The following is a 19,898-nucleotide window of genomic DNA, read 5'->3' on the forward strand; positions in this document are numbered from 1 at the left end:
CATTGTCCTATAGGCAATGCTGGGATGGTTTCTGGGAACAGAGAGTAAGCTTTTTTTTTTGAGATTTGATCAACAGTAAGCTATTTCAAGGATGGCTTTTTATGCTTAAAATAACTCAGAGCTGCTTGAGTGAAGTGATCATAATAAATGTTTTCTAGCTACTGAAGATTATACGAAGCATTTTCCAGCTAAAGGATTATAGTAAGTATTTTTTTTTTTTTTTTTTTTTCTATCTGGCAATCAGGAGGAGAATTGAAAGTCTCCAAGAAAACACAACAATCCCATTTCTCCTTTTGGAAACCCCTATTGAAAATACCACCTACTAACCCACTTTTCCACTGAAACAGCCTTCCTTTATTGGTTTGCAGAAGTTTCCGTTTTCTTTCTTTGAGCTCTCACCTCTTCATGTTTATTCAGAAGAAGCTTTCTTCACCACAAGAAAACTTACTGTTTCTTCTCCCTTTGCAGCAACCGCTAAAGCCTATTCTAGTCAGTTCTAGCCACTAGGGCATGCACAGTCAGAAGCCCTGATTAAAGTCACCTTTGCTTAATTACCATAGTAAAAATCACACCCACTGATCATGCTAAGCCGCCATTTTTTAACAAGTAACATGTGAAATAGAATGATTTGGAACTGAGGGTGGTCCACTTTAGCCCACCCCATAACCCAAATCATCTCATTATCTTACCCTGTCCTGCGCCACTCCCTTAAGCCCACCTTCCCCAGATGGTATAAATCTCCCAGGCCCCTTCTGCTCAGGGAAACACATCTGAGATTTACCTCCTGTCCCCTTGCTGAGCTGCTTGCAATAAACTCTTTCTTTTCTCAGAATCCTGGTGTCATGGCATTAACTGCTGTGAGCACCAGATAATGAGCCCACTTTGAGGGGTAACACTATTGAAGCTCAATTAGAACATAGAGAGTAAACGGTCAAGACAGGGAACAAATGGATGGCATTCTACTCTAAAGTGTCCCAGGAAAAGGGAATACCAGTCAATCAAGCAAGCAAGCAAGCAATCCATCCATCCCTAGATATTCACTTAAGTGATATTTATAATATTGTAAAAATGAAGAGAGGGAATCTTGAGGTTCAATAAGGTAAGAAGTTAAGTTCATTATGTTTGATCCTTGAAATAAATTGTGCAGCCATTAAAATGAGGAAGTGGTATAATGTAATCATTAAGAAGATGTATTAAGAGATCAGTCTTTATGTAAAACTGCCACATATAAACAATATCACTTAAGCAAGTTATCTGACATTAATGCTCCAGTTACATTTCATAATACAGGGATATTAATGGACTTTAATAAAGATAAGTGATATACTTAATATGAGATGCTAGACTGTGATTAGCACACAGAAATAAAAAATATCAGCAGTCATGACAAAGAAAATTTATTAATGATTTAGAAACATACATTGCATTTTTATTAGAAATAAAAAAGTAATGAGAATTGTATGAAGAACATCACTTTTATCCTGCAAGTATATAATTTCTTTTTATTTAGTTGGATTATTAGCTTATGCAAAATGAAAAGAGCTTATTAATGATTCCAAATAATGGTACATCATCTTTGTAAAAAAATATTTACCTATATACAAAATTTTATAGAAAACATTAAAAAACTCCAAGACTAAAACCTAACTACCCAGGAATTACTGTTGTAACTAGACTTTCACTTCTTTTGCCTCAAGCTATTAGACACTGAGATTGTCCACTGCATTGGTGCTGTTTTTATCATAAATAAGACTGGGACAAATATCCTTATGAATCCATTAAGGATTACTTTTGCGAATATTGTTTAAGAGTTAAATTGCTAGAATAATTTCCAGAATAAAATGTACATAGGTATTATAAATATATATATCATTTTGCTATGTGCTAGAAAATTTCTCCCCTGGAAATTTTACCAAGCTTTACTTTCAACTGATAATGCAAAAAAAATTTTTTTAAGTTGTTTTCATTTGCTTATAGTATAATTATAATTCTAAATGTAGTTGAATGCTTCCATATCTTTTTTTTATGAACTACCTGTTTGTGTCCCATTTCACTGATGACCTTAATTCTGGCGGTGATTCCTTAGAACTAGTTATATTTTGGGAATATTAGAATCTCTCAATCTCTGTCTCTACATCTACATCTTTACTTATGTTTCCATAACTATATATCCAGTTTACCTTAGAAAAAAATTTTTAATCCAATGATGTCTGTAGCAGATGATAAAAAGATGACTACACCAATATATCCCATCTCCAAGGCTCTCCTTTACAGGTGATCTTGAAACTCCACTCATACGTGCAATTTATGTTTTTCCCCCTCAATATGGACTGGCCTTGGTGACTGTGATGCTGAGTCTTAGATGACAACTTGATTAGGCTATAGAATCCAATTGCTCATTTGAACACTAATTTAGGTGTTAATGTATAGGCATTTTGTAGATGTGGTTAGTATCTACAACCACATCTTTAAGTAAAGGAGATTATCATTGATAATCTGGGTGGGCCTCACCCAATCAGTGAAAAGCCTTAAGAGCAAAATTGAGGTTTTCCTGAGTAAGAAGAATTTCGGCCTCTGTACAGCAGCATCAGCTCCTGATGGACAATCTCCAGCCTGCTGGTTTGCCCTACATACGTTGGCTGTGCCAGCCCCCAAAACTACATAAAAAAAATTCCTTTAAGTAAAAATCTTAATCTCTCTCTCTCTCTCTCTCTCCATTTATTTTCCGTATACCCATCACCTATTATCTACCTATCTATCCTACTGGTTCTGTATCTCTTGACAACCCTGACAGATACATGCCTCACTTCTAGTGAATAGAATGTGGTGGAAGTGTACTACGTGACTTCTGAAGCCAGGTCATAGGAGGAAACACAGACTGCCCTCTTTCTCTTTCTTGCTTTCCACTCTCTTAGCATATGTGCATGCAGAACCTTGAATTTACATGTAGGAAGTTCAGCTTCCCTAGTTTCCCTAAAGCGGCCATGCTCTAGACATCAAGTAAAGATGGATATGGATGACTGAAGAGTTCTAGCTGTTCCATCCCCTAGCTATTTGAATCCTTCCTGCCCAGGCACCAGACTCATGAGTGGGCCAGTCTTCAGAGGATTCTAGCTCCAGCCTTTGAGTCACCTTATCTCATGCTGAAGGGAACCAGCCTCAAGTCAACCCAGTCAGCACTGAATGGAGTAGAAACAAACTGTCCCTGCTGAGTCCTGCTTGAATTTCAGAACTGTGACCAAAATAAAGATTGTTGTATTACATTACTAAGTTTTGGAGTGCTTAGTCATATAGCAATAAATAACTGGAACCATATTTAAGGTAAATGTAAATAGGTTTCTTTATAATTAATAATGGTCTAGTAAAACTAAGAAAAAGCTTCTCTATCCAAAGTTTATATAGTATTTTTAAATATGTTTGGCTTTGATTTGTTTGATTGTTTACACTTTTCCATTTATTCTGGTGTAAGAATGAAAAACAAAAGTTTTCTTTAAAATAAAGAAGGATATAAGTGTGTCTACTTTTACCACCTCTAATCAATACAGTACTGAACATCTTAATTGACGTAGTAGGACAATGATAAGGATTAGAAGTTTTAAGAGTAAAAAAGGAAGAAACAAAAATATCATTATTAACAAATGACTTCTACAGAGAGACTCTATAGATTTTTAGAATTAATGGTATTTCAAGAAACTTGCTGAATTTGAGACAAATAAACAAAAAGCAAAAGTAATTTATTGCATTATTATATAAAGCCACCAATAAAAATATAATTTTGAAAGTTACACTTGATAATAGCAACTATATCTAAGGTACTCAAAAGAAATCCAACAAAAATATGCATGGCATCTCTGTTAAAACAATTAAAAAATTGAAATATATTTTTCAAAAGAACTAAATAAATGCAGATATGTATTAAAAAGTTCATGAATAGGAAGACTGATAGAAAAAATGCAACTAATTGAAAAATGTGTAAAAGATAAGGACATGAAATTATCAAAAGAGGAAACACCAATATATTTATGAAACAATGCTCAACCATCTTGGTAGTACAGACAACACAAAGAAAAATCACTTTTATATCCTTCACATTTGCAAAACTAAAACAATAATTCAACAATGCTGAAGATTAGTGAGGATATAGAGCAATGGGAACACATATTCCTTGCTAGTGGGATTGTAAATATTATTCAACTACTTTCAAGATCAATTTACCAGTATTCACCAAAATTGAAGATATGCATATCCTGCAATCTAGAAATTCCATTCCGAAATATATGCCCTAGAAATACAGTATAGAAGTGTATAAGATAGCCTTATATAAGAATATTAATAACAACATTGTAATTACAAATAATTTTAAGCAAACTAAATTTTCATCAAAGATTGAATGAAATGTTGTCTCATCATTCAGTAAAATATAATAGTACCATATAGTACCTCAATATAGCAGTAATAAATGGACTTTATGAATCAGTAAATACTGAACTAGTCCTATGTTTATCAACATGAATGTATCTCACAATCATCATTTTGAGCAAAAATCAAGATGCAGAAAAGTGCACATGATATTAACATCATTTACATAAAGTTTAAACGTGCTCAGCAATATTGTATATTAGTTTAGGTTGCATATATATGTAGAAAAATTATAAAATGTCATGGGAATGATAAACATAAAATTCAGCTTGTTGGACATCTTTGATGGCTAAGGAAAACAAATGTCTCATGAGCGGGCTGCGTATGAGGTCCTGTTCTTGTAGCATTTTATTTCTTAATCTATGTTGTGGATACATAGATGTAAGCTGCATTACTCTTTTAAACTGTTAAGTATGTGAAAGAGGTAAAAATAAAAGAAATCAAGATCTGATGTTGGCAGACATGAAAACATCATGAGTGATATGTAATATAAGACATTTAATAATTTCTATAAAATTATATTATGTGTAATCTATCTTTATTCACTGCCTATAGTTATTGTCTTCATTATATAATACATTGCATATGTACTTGGGGATTTGTATTTATACCAGTGTGTTCAAATAATCTGTCTATTCCTCCATCGTTGCTTTATTGTTAGAAGTCCAACAGTTTTTTAATACACTTTATTTTCTGGGAGGGTAAACACCCCTTCAATATATCATTATTATCTTTAGATGATTGTTCTTCCTTTTGAGTTTCAGTAACCATTTTGTCAAGACTGCAAGCAAAACTAATTGTTTAAATTTGTTTGAAATTGCCTTGATTTAATGTGATTATTCAGAGGGCAAGGTTAAGAGTTGTGACTAGAAAATTTAGATTGTATATATGTTACTAGAATACAAATAAAAAAAAAAAAAAACCATTGGACTGTACAACACAAACAGGGAACCCTAAGGTAAACCATGGACTATAGTTAATAGTATGATTATAAGAATATTTCATCAATTTTATCAAATGTACCACACTAATGCAAGGTTTTAATAACAGAGGGGGTATATAGAATTCTGTATTTTCTACATGATTTTTCTGTAAACCTACAACTTTTCTGATTATAAAAAAAGTGTAGTCCTCAGACCAGCAGGAAGGGAACTTAGAAATGCAGAATCTTGGGCCCTACCCCGGACCTAATGAACCAGAATGTGAATTTTAACAAGATTTCCAGGTGACTTGTATGCACATTGAAGTTTGAGAAGCACTGCTTAAAGCATACAAAAATGGACATGGTCTTTAGCCTCAAGGAGTCTGTTGTTTAGCAGTGTCTCCAGACATGTATAAAATAACTTCAGTGCACTTAGAATATATCATTACAGGAATATGGATCTGTGGGATTACAGCAGTGAGGTTAATTTTAATTAGCATTAAAGAAGAACTTCATGGAAGAGGTGGTATTTAAGCAGAACCTTGAAATCTACTTGAAATAATAGAAAGGTATCTAAGAAAGGCTTTGAAAGGGATCATTGGGCACAGGAGAGAAGCTGAAGGATAGGGTACTGCAGAGGCAGGAGAGTCGAGGAACAGAAACTAGTCACATTTAACTGCAGCATAAGAAACACATGAGAATGAAGTGGAACCAAAAATTGGAAAGACAAATAGGGCTCTGTGTTCATTTGGGGGTTCAAAGTTTAAGAGCACAGAAGTGACATGATGAAATCGACATTTTTCTCTCCTCCTTTGTATTACTCACTACCAATCCAGACATGTAAGAGCTAGAGGAAAATCAGGTGGAATTTCAGGCTGTTCTCAAAAAAAAAAAAAAAAAAAAAAAAAAAAAAAAAAAAAAAAAAAAGTTTTAACTAGAGAGATGGGAGTCTCCTGGATGATTGTGGATGGCTTCTGGCAGAGTTTTGGAGGCTGTACTGCAAGAAAAGTTTCTTTATGAAGTTTTATTCAGGGATCTGATAGAACCAAGAATGTCAAATTGAGACAGTAGCACGAGGACTCTCTTTGGTGGCTAGCTGTTATTACCACTCATTGGTACTACATTGGTACTACGTTGGAACAGAGAGGAAAGGGAAGGGAGAGGCAAGGATTTCTACATATTAAGGCATGGCTTTCTGCAGGGAAAGCTCTAGGCTGTTATATGTCTGTAAAAAGTGCCTCCGTGCTTACTTGTTGATGGACCTTTGCACTGATATATTGATTGTTCAGAAATATATAGTTTGCCCTTCAGTTTCCTCTGCTCCTCCTTCTCTCTTTCTGACACTTGTCTGAACAAAGTCTCTCCACAGTGCAGGTAGGTAGGCAGAACTTGTGCTATAACAAAATTTACAATGGGCTTCTGTGAGGCCTTTAAAGTCTGCATGACTTTGACCATTTGCTTTGTTTGTGCATTTTAAATTGGTCTTAACAAAGTACCTCCTTGACAAACTTTAATAACTTGCTTTCTCTGAATTGATGAGAACAGAAATCTGGCAACACCTGGATCCAGAATTTGGGGAGATTTTGTGGCCAGTGAGGCTAGAGATGGGGTGACTGGATTGCAGAAAATGTCCTGGGTAATATCTGGGGCAAAGTCACTGGGCTGGGACAAAGGTTAGATAGAAAAAATCAAAAAGGGGCTAAAGATGGACAGCAATTTGAAGCTGCTAACACTATTTTGCCATGATATCCAACAACAGAGGTTGTTTTCTGATGCTTTCACAGGCATAATTTTTCCGCCATGGAGGAAGTCCCTCCCACCTTTCCACAACTCCACACGCTTGGGGAAGAGGGTCTTTGGGATTCCTAACCTGCCAGGCACCAAATCTAGTCCCAGACTTAGCTTTAGCTTTGCCTTCCCTCTCCTCTGGCTACTATGTCAGACTCTTCTAAGGTCAACCAGCAAAATCCTCTGGGAGCCCTGGGAACCCCTAGGGTCAATTTTACACACAGTAGTAGTAGGTCCTTGTGGGAGAGTGGCAATGCAAAAGAGCTAAATCTGAACACTCTGGGGGCCTTTGCTTAGGTTACTTAAAGGGCCAAACCTAGGCTTCTGGGTGCCAGGAAGTAAGGAGTGGAGAGATGCGGAGCCATGAGAGTGCTCTTCAAGAGCCATATGGGTGCTTGCTAAGATACACCTACATACATGTGGTCACACTCTCACAAACAAATTTGCAGGTGTCTGGGATCAGCTTCCCCCTCTCTCACTGCCTCACATTCAGGTAAGTGGTTCAGGGTGAGGGTGGGCTTTATACTGATATCCTAGTACCCTATTTCCTGAACTTCAGGGGTTCAGTATCCCATTGCCTACTTCACCCTTAGCCCTTTGCAGAGTTCTCATCAACAAGGTCTTCTCTCCCTCAGCTCTTGGCTCTCAGCATTGTCCCTTGGAGAAACTGAGGAGGCAGTTTCCATTTTCCAGAGACTTATTCATGCTTTGGGACCAGCTTTCTTCAAGGGGGTGTACAGTTAAGGGGAAGAAAGACATCAGGGAAGGCAAAGAATGAACACAAAGGAAGAAACAAAAGCACTAATTATGGAATCTTGTGTTTAGCGAGTGGGGAATGATATAACTTCTCAAAAGTCATCACAGCAGACTCTGCTATGCTGAGGATAGAGCTGGTGTTGCCAAGCTCCACTGTTTCTCAGGACTCCTGCTGCTCAGAGAGAGCCCCGAGGCACAGAAGGGCTCAGAACCCTGCTGTAAAGAGCCTCTCTTCACCTCAGCCTTCAGTGACACATCTCCTCAGATGGAACTGCTAGGATCCTTGACAGAGTCCCCTCCCCAGAAATCCTCCTACTTTCCCTCCCATGCTGTGCTTACCTGGATAGTACTTTCAAATGGAAGACTGCAAGAAACATCTGTGATGCATAGAGTAGTTTGCAGTCACACTGGCCCTAAACATAAGCCCCACAGACTAGGACACGGGAGGAACACAAATGCTTGGATGTGGTACCCCATAAAATCTTAGATCGAAAGAGTTTTGGGGGGCAATCAATTGGACAGGGGAGAGTCTGGAGAGACTTCCCACTATTCCTGACTAGAAAGGTGTTGAAAAATTACCTGGCAACAGAACCAAAACTTTTCATTCCCTTTGAATTCCACCACAATGCCCTGAACACACTGTAGAACAGAACAGTTGGTACTATAACTATTTTTGAAAGAATAAATAAATGTAAAAATAAAAACTCACCAGTATAAAATAGGTAGCAGAGGCTGATCTGAGATTGTGAGTTGATCGTAAATAGAGACTAAGTAAAAGGGATTTAGAGTGAGAGCAGATGAAAGCAGTAAGACTGCCCTCTCTAAACTGTCTTGGCTTTTCACATTCTCCACAGGTTCACCTTTTCCCTGGAAGTCATGCAGAAGATCAATCACACTTCCTTCCCCGATTCCTAGATTTTAGAACCCCCACCCCCACCCCACTCCCCAAGTCCTTACTTTATCTTGGTGCATAATTACATAACATTTGGTGGAGCATTTGCTATGTACCAACAACATCACAAGATTCTCAAAGTATCCCATTGAGAGCGTCATCATTCACAAATACAGATGAAGACACTGAGGCTAAGAGAGATTCAGGGAATTTTCTCAAGGTTTCACAGTTGTGGGGTGAAAGAGCCAATAATTAAACCCAAATAGTGAGACTAGGCAAGGACCATAACTAAATGGCCCATGAGGAAAATCCACTGACTGACCTGTTTTTTTCTTGGAATATTTTGTATATTTTATATATATTTTTTATATTTTGTATATATGTTTTTTTGTTTTGTTTTTTTTTCCCTTTCTTTCTTTTATAAAACAATGCTTTTACGGAGTACAGGTATCCTCCACACCCCCACCAGTGACTATTTCCTTAAAATAAGCTAATCACATATTTATTTATATTGTCTGAAAATAGAAGACAGGATAATTTGGGGTGGTATGCTGCCATTAGATTCTATAATAAGAAATATTTTTCCGTTTCAATCTTTGTTGTCATTTTTATTGTAACCAAAGAAATGTCTCCATTTGGTACTAGTGGTGTTCTTTTCTTTTTTCTCTCTCTCTCCTTTTTTTTTCCATCTTTTTTTCCTCTCTTTTTCTTGTGGTCTGATAAGGCATATGCTATAATATTTATTTATGGAAAGTGTCAGCTTTTAAGCTATGCCTTACTTTTTTAAAACTCTTTTCTAGACCTATGTGGACTTTTGGTTTCTTTGGTTTCTATGACAGACATGTTAAAATTTGTCAATTTCTCTTCGTGTTACTGTCCATTTTTGTTTATGTATTCCAATGTATGTTTTTTAAATGATGACACATTCATTTCTTAATATATTCTTACATATTTAATAATATATTTATTAATGAATAACTGACCACTTTTTCCTTCATAAAGTATTCATCTTAAAATATATTGTCTCTAATATCAATGCTGCTATACTACCATCTTTTTGGCTAGCTATTTTAAGGTGTGCTGTTTTTTCCCTAATTCCTTTAGTCTTAACCTTCCCGAATCATTAGGTTCAAGAATGTCTATTGTAATAGTATAAAGCTAGATTTTGTTTTAAATGATTTTGTGATATGAATCAATGAGGCCTGGAATATACCTGAATTTGTGTTAAGAGGGAGTACTTTCTTTTCCAGGATTTTATCTTAATTTTCAGAATTGTTTTTGTATATATTAAAGTTCCAAATTTTGTTTTCCGTTTTGGGACACTTGGATTTTTTTTAAAAAAATGAAGCTAATGCAGTTACTTTATTGCTCCTCTCAATTATTTCACTAGGGTGCCACCATGACTACTTGCAATGCCACCCAGGGCCACCCTTCTTTCTTCATTCTCCAAGGCATTCCCGGGATGGAGGACCAACACATATGGGTATCGATCCCCTTCTCCTCCATGTACTTCATCACCGTCCTTGGGAACTGCACCATCCTCTTCATCATCTCCACAGAGCGCTCCCTGCACAAGCCTATGTTCCTGCTCCTCTGCATGCTGGCCGTCACAGACCTGGGCATGTCCACAACCACCGTTCCCAAGGTACTGTGCATCTTCTGGTTTGGCCAGAGTGAGATCACCTACGAGGGCTGCTTAGTCCAGCTGTTCTTCATCCACTCCATCTCTGCATTGCAGTCTGCTATCCTCATGACCATGGCCTTTGACCGCTATGTGGCCATCTGTGAGCCCCTGCGCTACGCCACTATCCTTTCTAACAGTCGCATTGGGTTTATTGGCCTAGTAAGTTTGGTGAGAGCCTTCCTTTTCATTCTCCCCATGCCCATCCTCCTCCAGAAGATGCCCTTTCATGCCAACCATGTCATCCCCACCACCTACTGTGAACATATGGCTGTGGTGAAGTTGGTGTGTGTAGACACCATAGTCAACCGAATATATGGCCTGGTGGTAGCCTTGTTGGTTGTTGGGATGGATATCTCAGCTATTGGCTCATCTTATGTGCTAATTATCCGGGCTATAATGCGGCTATCTTCCAAGGAAGCCCACCACAAAGCAGTCAACACCTGCACCACACACATCTGTGTCATGCTTATTTCTTACACACCCTCACTTTTCTCTTTTCTTACTCATCGCTTTGGCCGAGGCATTCCACCCCATATCCACACCATTCTTGGCAACCTCTACTTCCTTGTACCTCCAATGCTCAATCCCATTATTTATGGAGTGAAAACCAAGGAGTTTAGGGACAAAGTGGCCAAATACGGGTGCAGGGGAAAGGAGCCCGTAACTATTGCCCTTGGTCAGAAAACTGCCTCCTAATCCAACAGTAGGTGCTATGAGGAAGAAAAGTTAATTGGATGCAGTACTTGGGGAGAATTGACTAGTAGTAGAATAATGTCATACTGGCAGATTAGCTGTGAAGTGGTTCATCCTTCGACAGAGAATCTGAGACACAGGAGATCTTCTTGGGCTCACTAGCTCAAATGCAAAGCAGTTGTCCCCTATGAAATGGGAATAATGATATCTGCTCTCAATAACTGATAGAAAGTTGTCTGGTCATGTTATTTGTGATACTGTATGTAAACTCTTTGGACAAAACAAACATTGAACACACATAAGGTGGGATGGAATGTTTCCTATGGAGTTCATGTAAGAGCAAACAATAAGTAGCCCACCATCAATGACTGTAGAATATGACTTACTTTGTCAGAGCAAGGTCAAGGTATGAGTGGATGAGTGTATACTTCTTCATGTGTTTAAGGGCAATGTGGGAGGTGAAGATTCAGAGTCAATAAGGAAAGACAGGGAATGTTCAAAATTGAATTTAGAAATCATTATTTTATTTTCCTTCTGCAAAAGCCTTACATTATGGAAAAAGAACTTTTTGCTTTCTTATAGGCTTAGGAAACTTAGACAGAAACTATATCCTCCAATTCTCAGAGAATATACAAAGGAAAAGGAGAAATGGGAAGTGCCTAGGCTTAAAAGTTTGATATTCTTTTTGACTAATTTCATACTTATAAAAACTCGTAGAGTCAACTCTATTGCTTGCCTCAATTAAATCCTGTATCAGAGAAGAATTTTTTGCAAAGAGTTAGTGTTACAAATGTTCTCTTAATGATCATACTTATAAAAGTCATTTTTATACTGGGAATCAGATCTCTGCAAGGCATTTCTCTGGAACCTCAAGAAGGAGAATAGACAGGAACCCAGGGCCCCATACACAACTCAGATCCTGTGCCCTGAATATATTTGTTCAAGTTCAGGGCATAATGTTTACCGTTTCTAGACAATGATTTATGATATAGTGGCAAATATTTTAAGAGACATGAAGTTTGAAAGCAGAAAGTTCCTAGGATTTTCATGATATTGTAGAGCTAATATGTGCACACAGGATTCAATGACAAAGATACCTAACTTCAAAGCCACATGGTCACTATTTACAGTAGAGACTTACAATACTTAAACAGCAGCAAAATGGTACCATCTATAATAAAAAATAAATAACAATAAAGGCTTCATGTTAACTGAAAAGTAAATAATATGGGCTGAGGAAGGTGGGATACTTTAGAGGTTGAAACAAAAGGCCTGAGCTTCAGGAGAAAAAAAAAAAATCTTTTAGGAAGTGAATAGGAAGTGACTTTTGTACACATGGAAGACCAGAAACCAATGAAGGTTTGCAGTAACAAAAATGGTAGAGGAACAGAGTATTAACTATTTGAAATGAACACAGTGTAGATAAACTTAAACTTCCATATATATAAAACCCACAGCAAAATGCTGTTCTGATTGAAAATTTAACCTGCAAATAAGTAACAGATTGTGAAAGGGCCTGAGGCACTCTTTAGCCTCAACAACTCTGGTAGCAAAAAGCTTCCTTTTGCTGAGATCTGAGATGGAATGATTTTTTTAATCTAATTTGAACAGGATTGAGGTACAGAAGCAGGGAGTCCAGATGCTTTAAAACATTATCAACTCCCATATTTATTTTGTTTTATTCCCTTTGTGTTTTTTTGGTGGGACTTTTTGCAAATGAGAAATCTACTTTTACTAAAATTATAGACAAAAGATCTATATGCAGCTGTGTATAACACATACTGGGAGAACTGTGACTGGAAGGTTGGTAGCAGCATTTGATTCTGAGGAAACCAAGGGAACTGGAGAAAATGAGAAGAAAACACAGGATGGAAAGCCTGATGGTGTCTGTCCGTCTTACTTGAGTTTTCTCCTCACAAGTTGTATTACTCTATGGTCAATCAACGTGCTGGATTTCTCTCCTGATGGCTTGCTGGAAACATGGCACATGACTCCAATATTAACTGACTTTTCTTTTCATGTCTATAGAATTGTTCCTAACCATGTGAAAGCTGACAGAATTTTCATGAGTTTGATCTTTCAGTCAAGCTTTAATTCAATTTTTGTTTGTCTGTTAGATATCTGGAAGTTGAACTAGCCCAGGATCAATGTCTCTATCACTATCTCCATTCCTCTTTGGAGAACTTAGCCCTTAAAATGGCTCAAGCCCCAAAATAAGTAAATAATATAAAATTATATAAGTAATTATAAAAAAACTATATAATAATAGTGATATAAGTAAATACATCCTAATAAGTAAAAGATCAGGTAGGCAATACCTCTGTCTGCAGACTGGGGGATAGGAGAAGATGTTTCTCATGCGGGAGGCTAAATCTAGGATCTCCCCCAAAGCAGGGCCTAAGACGAAGCTTGCAAATTGGCTGTTCCATTGGAAATGAGACCCCAGGGAACAGGAGTGCAGAACATGGAGCGAAAAATAGGGAAGGAAGAAAAGCAGATGCAAGGAGTTCTTATTCACTCATATTCTGCTTCTGGAGACTGGAGTCCATGCCTGCCAGGACCATTTGAAGAGCTTTATGAAATATATCCCAGAACTCTCTTCTTCAGGAGATGAAAGGATTTTACTCAGTGGCTCACATGGGGTTCTAGGGCTGCCTCACAGAGGTTAATTCTCCTTCACTTTCTGTTTATATATGCCAGACTGCACAGCTGGTTTCTGGGGTGTCCCATACCATGGGGTTAGGGAAGGGCCATACAAGAGCCTACAGGTAGTGGGCATGACCTGAGGTGAGACACTGCTTGATGGCACCTACATGGAACTGGTCAAAGTGGCTAGAGAAGAGCTATGGTCAAGGGAATTGTGATGAGGTGCACAAGGATTGTCTAATGCAAAGATCTGTGCAGCCAATTCCTTGCAGTAGGTTGTGGACCTTTTCTGAGTTTAATAAGGGGCTAGCACTTTGATCTCTTTCCACAGAATTATTAATTTATTTCCAACTTTTAAAATATGTATCTTTATTAAGAAAGTTCGTTTTCACAAACACTATTTACAGCTAATTAAAGTAACCTTAATATAACCTTAACACAGTGCACACACACACACATTTTAAATCACATGTCCTCAGTCTCCATCTCCTACCATTGAGAAAGACAATGTTTTCCTCTCCCATTGTCCCACTCCAACTCCCTTTCCTAAAGTGCTTCTTGCTTTTTTCTTCCACTGGGAAATCTGCACTAGTTTGAACCTATATTCCAGTTTGAAGGGAGTAAAAGCACCACTACTCACACATCTCCTAAGATTCTGCCAAGTCTGTGCAGGAGGGATCACTCCTTTGTCAGAGCCCTGGGGGGATTCTCTTCTTCATATACTGTATTGTCAAATACAGCTTCCTGAGTTTACTTTCTTTAGTTTGTATTTTTAAATAATAGTTTATTTTTGCTTGCATGATATATAATTTTGGATCATAAGATTGGAAATACTTTACCCCCAAAATACATCCCATCAGTTTAAAACAGAGTTTTAGGTAGGATTTTTCTACCTCACCTTAAACTAAGACTGCTTTGAATACCTCCTTTCCTGACTTGAGTCACTGTGGCTGATTTAATAGACCAATACATCTGAGAATATGATAGCCGATTCACAAATTCTCATCTCTGCTTTAGGGTATTTATCTGGCTAAATATTTCTTGTTGCAATTTGCCTAATTGTTTTAGAGATGTCAAGTTCTTGATTAGTGTGGATTTGGTTCTCAGGATCTTACTTGCCAGCCATGGTATAAGAACATTTCAATACTCAATTCTGTGGCAATAATGGCTGCAGAGACACCTATTTATATTTAGAGAGAGAAATGCAAACTAAATCTCAGATGTGAATACTTTGAAATGTGCAAATCACAGGGAACCCATTGTTCAGGTGAGCTACACTTTAACTTTTAATAGATGCAGCATTTTCCCTTCTTTCCTTCCTTCCTCCCTCCCTACCCCCTCAGCTTCCTTTTCCTCCCCTCCTCTCCCCTCTTTCTCTTTTTCCCTCTCCTCTCCTTTCTCCTCAGAAAGCTGAATGCAAAAAAAAAAAAAAAAAAAAAAAGATGCCCTGTTATTCTGGGGATAATTAGAGTTTTCAGACTTTAAATATATTTTATAGTTCAATGGAAGAAGCAACAAATTTGATTTTTTATAAAATATGAGCAGGACAGACAACAGAAACTGAGCATTTAAATATTAAATCAAATACTTGATATCTGAAGAATGGGGAGTATAGCCAAGGAGGAAATGCAAAGCACTACTCACTATAATAGGAGAAAACTTCATCAGAGTTTAGGGACTTTTATTATCAACTCTTTGCTTGATATCAGTGGTATATAGCAGAGAGATTCCAGAAGGGGTCTGCTTTAGGGAACTTCCACTTTATATTAATGAGATATAACAAGAATTTAATCAAAGAAAGTTTAAGCAATGATTGACAAATGGATAAATGAAAAAGGTTTCAATGTGTATCAAGTCTCTCCCCTCCCCATCTATTTGAATGGTCTGCCATTTGCTTAAAATGCAATATAAATGGTTAAACCAATTAACATTGTTTTTAGATGTTTTTAAAAGGTTATTTTTATTTTTAATAAAACATAGCACCATGACCATCTTGCTCACTCTAATGTAAGCAGACCTTGTTGTTAAGATAATCTGGAATCCTGAAATTTTGGGCCAGAGACATTGACATCTGGATGGAACTTACTACCTGAGGACCCCTAAAAATCTGATGACAGATATTTTAATTTTAAGCAAATTACCAAGTGTGAACTTAAGAAAATTAATCCTTAATATAAAATAGATATATTTATAGATTTTTATGAGACAAGATATATAGTGAAAATTAAACAAGATAGAACTTCTGTGTGCAAAATTAAATTATTGTTTACAATTTACATGAATGGGGACATAATATTCTAAGTATAAGTATTTTTCATTCATTCATTTGTTTATTTAATAATATGCCAGCATCTATTCCATATCAGCCCAAATAGACTTATGTTATTCTTTTACACTATTCTATAATATTACTTTTCAAATTAGTCTGCACTTATTTAAGTAGTCACCTATTGATGGACAGAAATTTGTTTCCAGGTTTTTGTCATTTAAAAAAATCCACATGAACATGTTTTTATATTGGCTTTTTTGGGGCACATAGCAAGTATTATCTATAAAGGGAATTACTAGAGAAAAGAATCTGTGCATTTTTAAACTTCCTTCCTTATTAAAACATTTTTTGCCTGATTTCTAAAAAATACTACATGAGATGCAAACATTAAATATAAAGCATAGAATGTACACAACCTCCCATGTAATGACTTACAATAATTTGCATTCATCTGTTCAGACCTATTCTTTATATAAACAAAATTCTGCAAGTATTATTAATACAAAATGGAACCGTACTTATACATACTATTTTGCAATTTATGTTTTAGCCTAGTATTATTTGATATCTACCCACGACAGTAAATAAAGATTCACTACACTTTTTTTCCTAACTAGCATGGTATTCTTTAACCAATCCTTTATGGGTAGACATTTGGATTGATTCCAATATAAGCAATGCTGTGGTCTTAGAGCAGGGGTCACCAAATGATGACCTGTGGGCTAAATTCAGCCTGTCATCTGTTTTTATAAATAAAGTTTTATTTAAACACACCCACACTCATATATTTATGTATCATCTATGACTGCTTTCGCACTACAGTTTCTGAGTTGATTAGTTGTGACAGAGAAAATATGGACCTACAAAAACAAAAATGTTTACTATCTGACTGTTTATACAAAAAGTTAGCAAATAGCTGCCTTAAAGGAACACAGGAGTCAGAGAAAAGGCTTGGGGAATAATTCCTCCGAATTACCATTCCTCTTGTCCTCCAAATTCCTTCCATTGTTCTGTAATGGCCATATAAATTCCCCTCACAGACTGCCTACTACAGGGAGCCCAACTGACTGCAGGCCCCAGCTCCTGTGCTCTGAAATCCACTGGGACATTTGCAACAAAGTGATGTCTCCCATGGGCTGCTCCCCACCAATGACTGAGTGTGACGGGGATACTAAAAGACAACCACTCCTGGAGACATGGAACATCTTAGCAGACTCCTTGGTAGGCTTACTTTCACCTTGTGTGGCAAGTGAAGATGATTCCTCATGGCCTTTTATCTCTTATTCCATAACTCGTGGTTAGACTTGCAGTGTGGTCTAACTGTTCTTCTGACCTACATGGTTTTCTTCCTATTTTCTTTCAGATGGATATTTTTCCAAATTAAATCCTTACATATTAAATCCACATCTTGTTATCTGCTTTTCAGAGGACTCAGACTAGTTTACGTGTTACTGTGATGGTACAAGTGGTACTGAGATGGTACAAGTGGTGAGACAGGGAATCGGGACAGGCTCCCCCAACACCCAGCAGGCAAACAAGCTGTTCTTCTGATTGGCAGGTGGGGCAGGATAGCATGTATCAGGAGGTGGTGGTTCAATGACTAAGATTTCACTGGTGGACGCAAATGCTGTGATAGGCACAATGATGCAAGCATTTGAAAACTAGGGGGGCGGGGGGCGGGGGAGCAGTACTTACAAAGACAATGGAGTTTTCTAGTTACTGGTAATTTGTTTGATGACTTGTAGAAGGATATTAAGAAACATCTAATAGCTAAGTGGAGAGCCTCAGTGGTGGTGGTTTATGATGAGTCTTTCATCACATGTAATGAAAGGGAAGACACAATCTAATGGCAGGCTGAAGACCTAATTGTCAACATCACAGGGCTTCAGTGATGTTTGAACATTTAGCTAAGGGGGATCTGTTATGTGTAGGTCAGGGTCCTGGTAAGGAAAACCTGGAATCTTGAAAACTGGGACAGAGGACATTGACTCAGTAATCCCCTCTGAAACTTCTGGACATGCAGAGGAGGCCAACCCTTTCCTAGAAAGGTCTAGCAATACTGCCGGGAACTTTATGGGCCTTGTGTGGATTTCATGGGAATTTACTTCATTAAATAAAATTACATCCAAAAATCTTATTACGATAATCCTGTCTCTATTTGGCATCCTGCTGAGGTGGCCAAGGGACAATTTCCTTAAACTTTCTAGAGGCCCTCTGGTATGATTGAGAAGATCTTTGAGACATATCCTTAAACTCTTGTGAATGAATACTCTGCACTTCTGATCCTCCTGAGGTTTTAGCAAAATGCCATATAGTCACACTTGCAGTCTTTCCTCTACAGCAGGCTTTCCTGATAATAAATCTTTTAATTTAGCATCTTTTGCCGTCTACAGAGCAGAGAATTTTCAATATCATTAGCCCTGGTTCTATTTTGTTTAAAAGTTCTTTCCTCAATTTATCTCTATCCTTTTGCATTTTACTACAAGCAGCAAGAAACTCTCCTTCACCTTCCACTCTAGGATTAGAAATCTCCTCAGCTTGATCACTGTCAAATCATGCTTTTTACAAAACTGCAGGAACAATTCCACTGAGTTTTCTACCACCACATAATAAGAACCCCCCTTCTTCCAGTTTCTAATAATGCATTCCTCACTTCCTTCTGAGCCCTCACTGGCACCGTTCTCAATATCCGTATTTTTACAATTATCTGCTCAAGGCAATTTATGCTGTTTCTATCATACTCCATAAAGTTCCCTCAGACGTCTCCCATGGAATCCTTCTCATACTTTGAATATCTCTGAATTCTCCTTCTGCTACCAGCAATATATAAATTCTCTGCTTTTAAAGTGCTCCTGCATTTGTTAGGCCCACCTAGACAACCTTCTTATCTTAAGGTCAACAAATTGTTAATCTTAATTATGTCTGAAAAATCTTTTTTGTCATATAATGCTGCATACCCATAGGAGTAAGACCAGGTGGTTGAGATCATGGGAGCCATACTGCAATTCTCTCTACCATAACCATAGCTATGGAGCAAACTCACTGCTGGTATGGCCCTGGGAGCCTGGAAAACCTGATGGTCATCTCTCAGTAAAGTAGAAATGCTTGGTAGAGGAAGAGTGAAATAGACATAGTGGAATGCCACACACATAAGGCCAGAAGACCCACTAAAGGATTATGTTCCACGAGAGCATCCAGAGGACGTACCATTCACCAATGCCATTAGGAATGTATTAGTGACAGGGACACTGGCATCTCTAGTAAATTCAATAGTAGCTGCCCTCTGTAGGCCTGGGATAATGGTTGGAGAGGTGGTCACAAAACTTGGTTCATTAATATCCAAGATGATGATGGCATCCCAAAGGAATAGAGGCCAAATGGTATCTCTCAACCACTAGAATCCAAAAGACCTCAATTACCTTAATAACCTTCAAGGTTAGTGGAGGAGCCAAGGGAGTATAATGGCAAGGAGTTGTAGAGATGGTTAATAGAGCTGTCCTAGGGGATAAAGAGAAAGGCATCCATCAAGGGAAGTGATTAACATTGATAATTTTATTTTTATAGGTGACATATTTTACGTCTAGGAATATTGCTCAAGCCCATGTTCTACATGACATGGAAGGCTGCTAGCTTTAATTTGAGGTCAGGAGCTACAGGTCCAGGCTATGATGCATTGGCTGCTTGGTCCATATGATACAGAAAACCTAAGTTATTGGAGGTGTCAGTGATGGGACAAGATGCAGTATGGAACTAATGGCAAGCTCCAGTGGGAATATTAGAATGAAAAATCTTGAGGTTTTGGAGTAAGAGCATGCCATCTGCAGCAGAG

The 19,898-nt window shown here is 37.5% G+C and overlaps 1 protein-coding gene across 1 annotated transcript; it reads left to right on the forward strand.

The window, feature by feature from the left end:
• Positions 1-10,119: 10,119 nt before the first annotated feature.
• LOC119537037 (putative olfactory receptor 52P1) lies at positions 10,120-11,157 on the forward strand. Its single transcript, XM_037839666.1, is given in 1 exon segment — positions 10,120-11,157. A coding segment is annotated over 1 exon segment (1,038 nt).
• The last annotated feature ends 8,741 nt before the right edge of the window (positions 11,158-19,898 follow it).

The sequence above is a fragment of the Choloepus didactylus genome, chromosome 6 (genome assembly GCF_015220235.1).
Source record: "Choloepus didactylus isolate mChoDid1 chromosome 6, mChoDid1.pri, whole genome shotgun sequence".
NCBI classification, from domain to species: domain Eukaryota; kingdom Metazoa; phylum Chordata; class Mammalia; order Pilosa; family Megalonychidae; genus Choloepus; species Choloepus didactylus.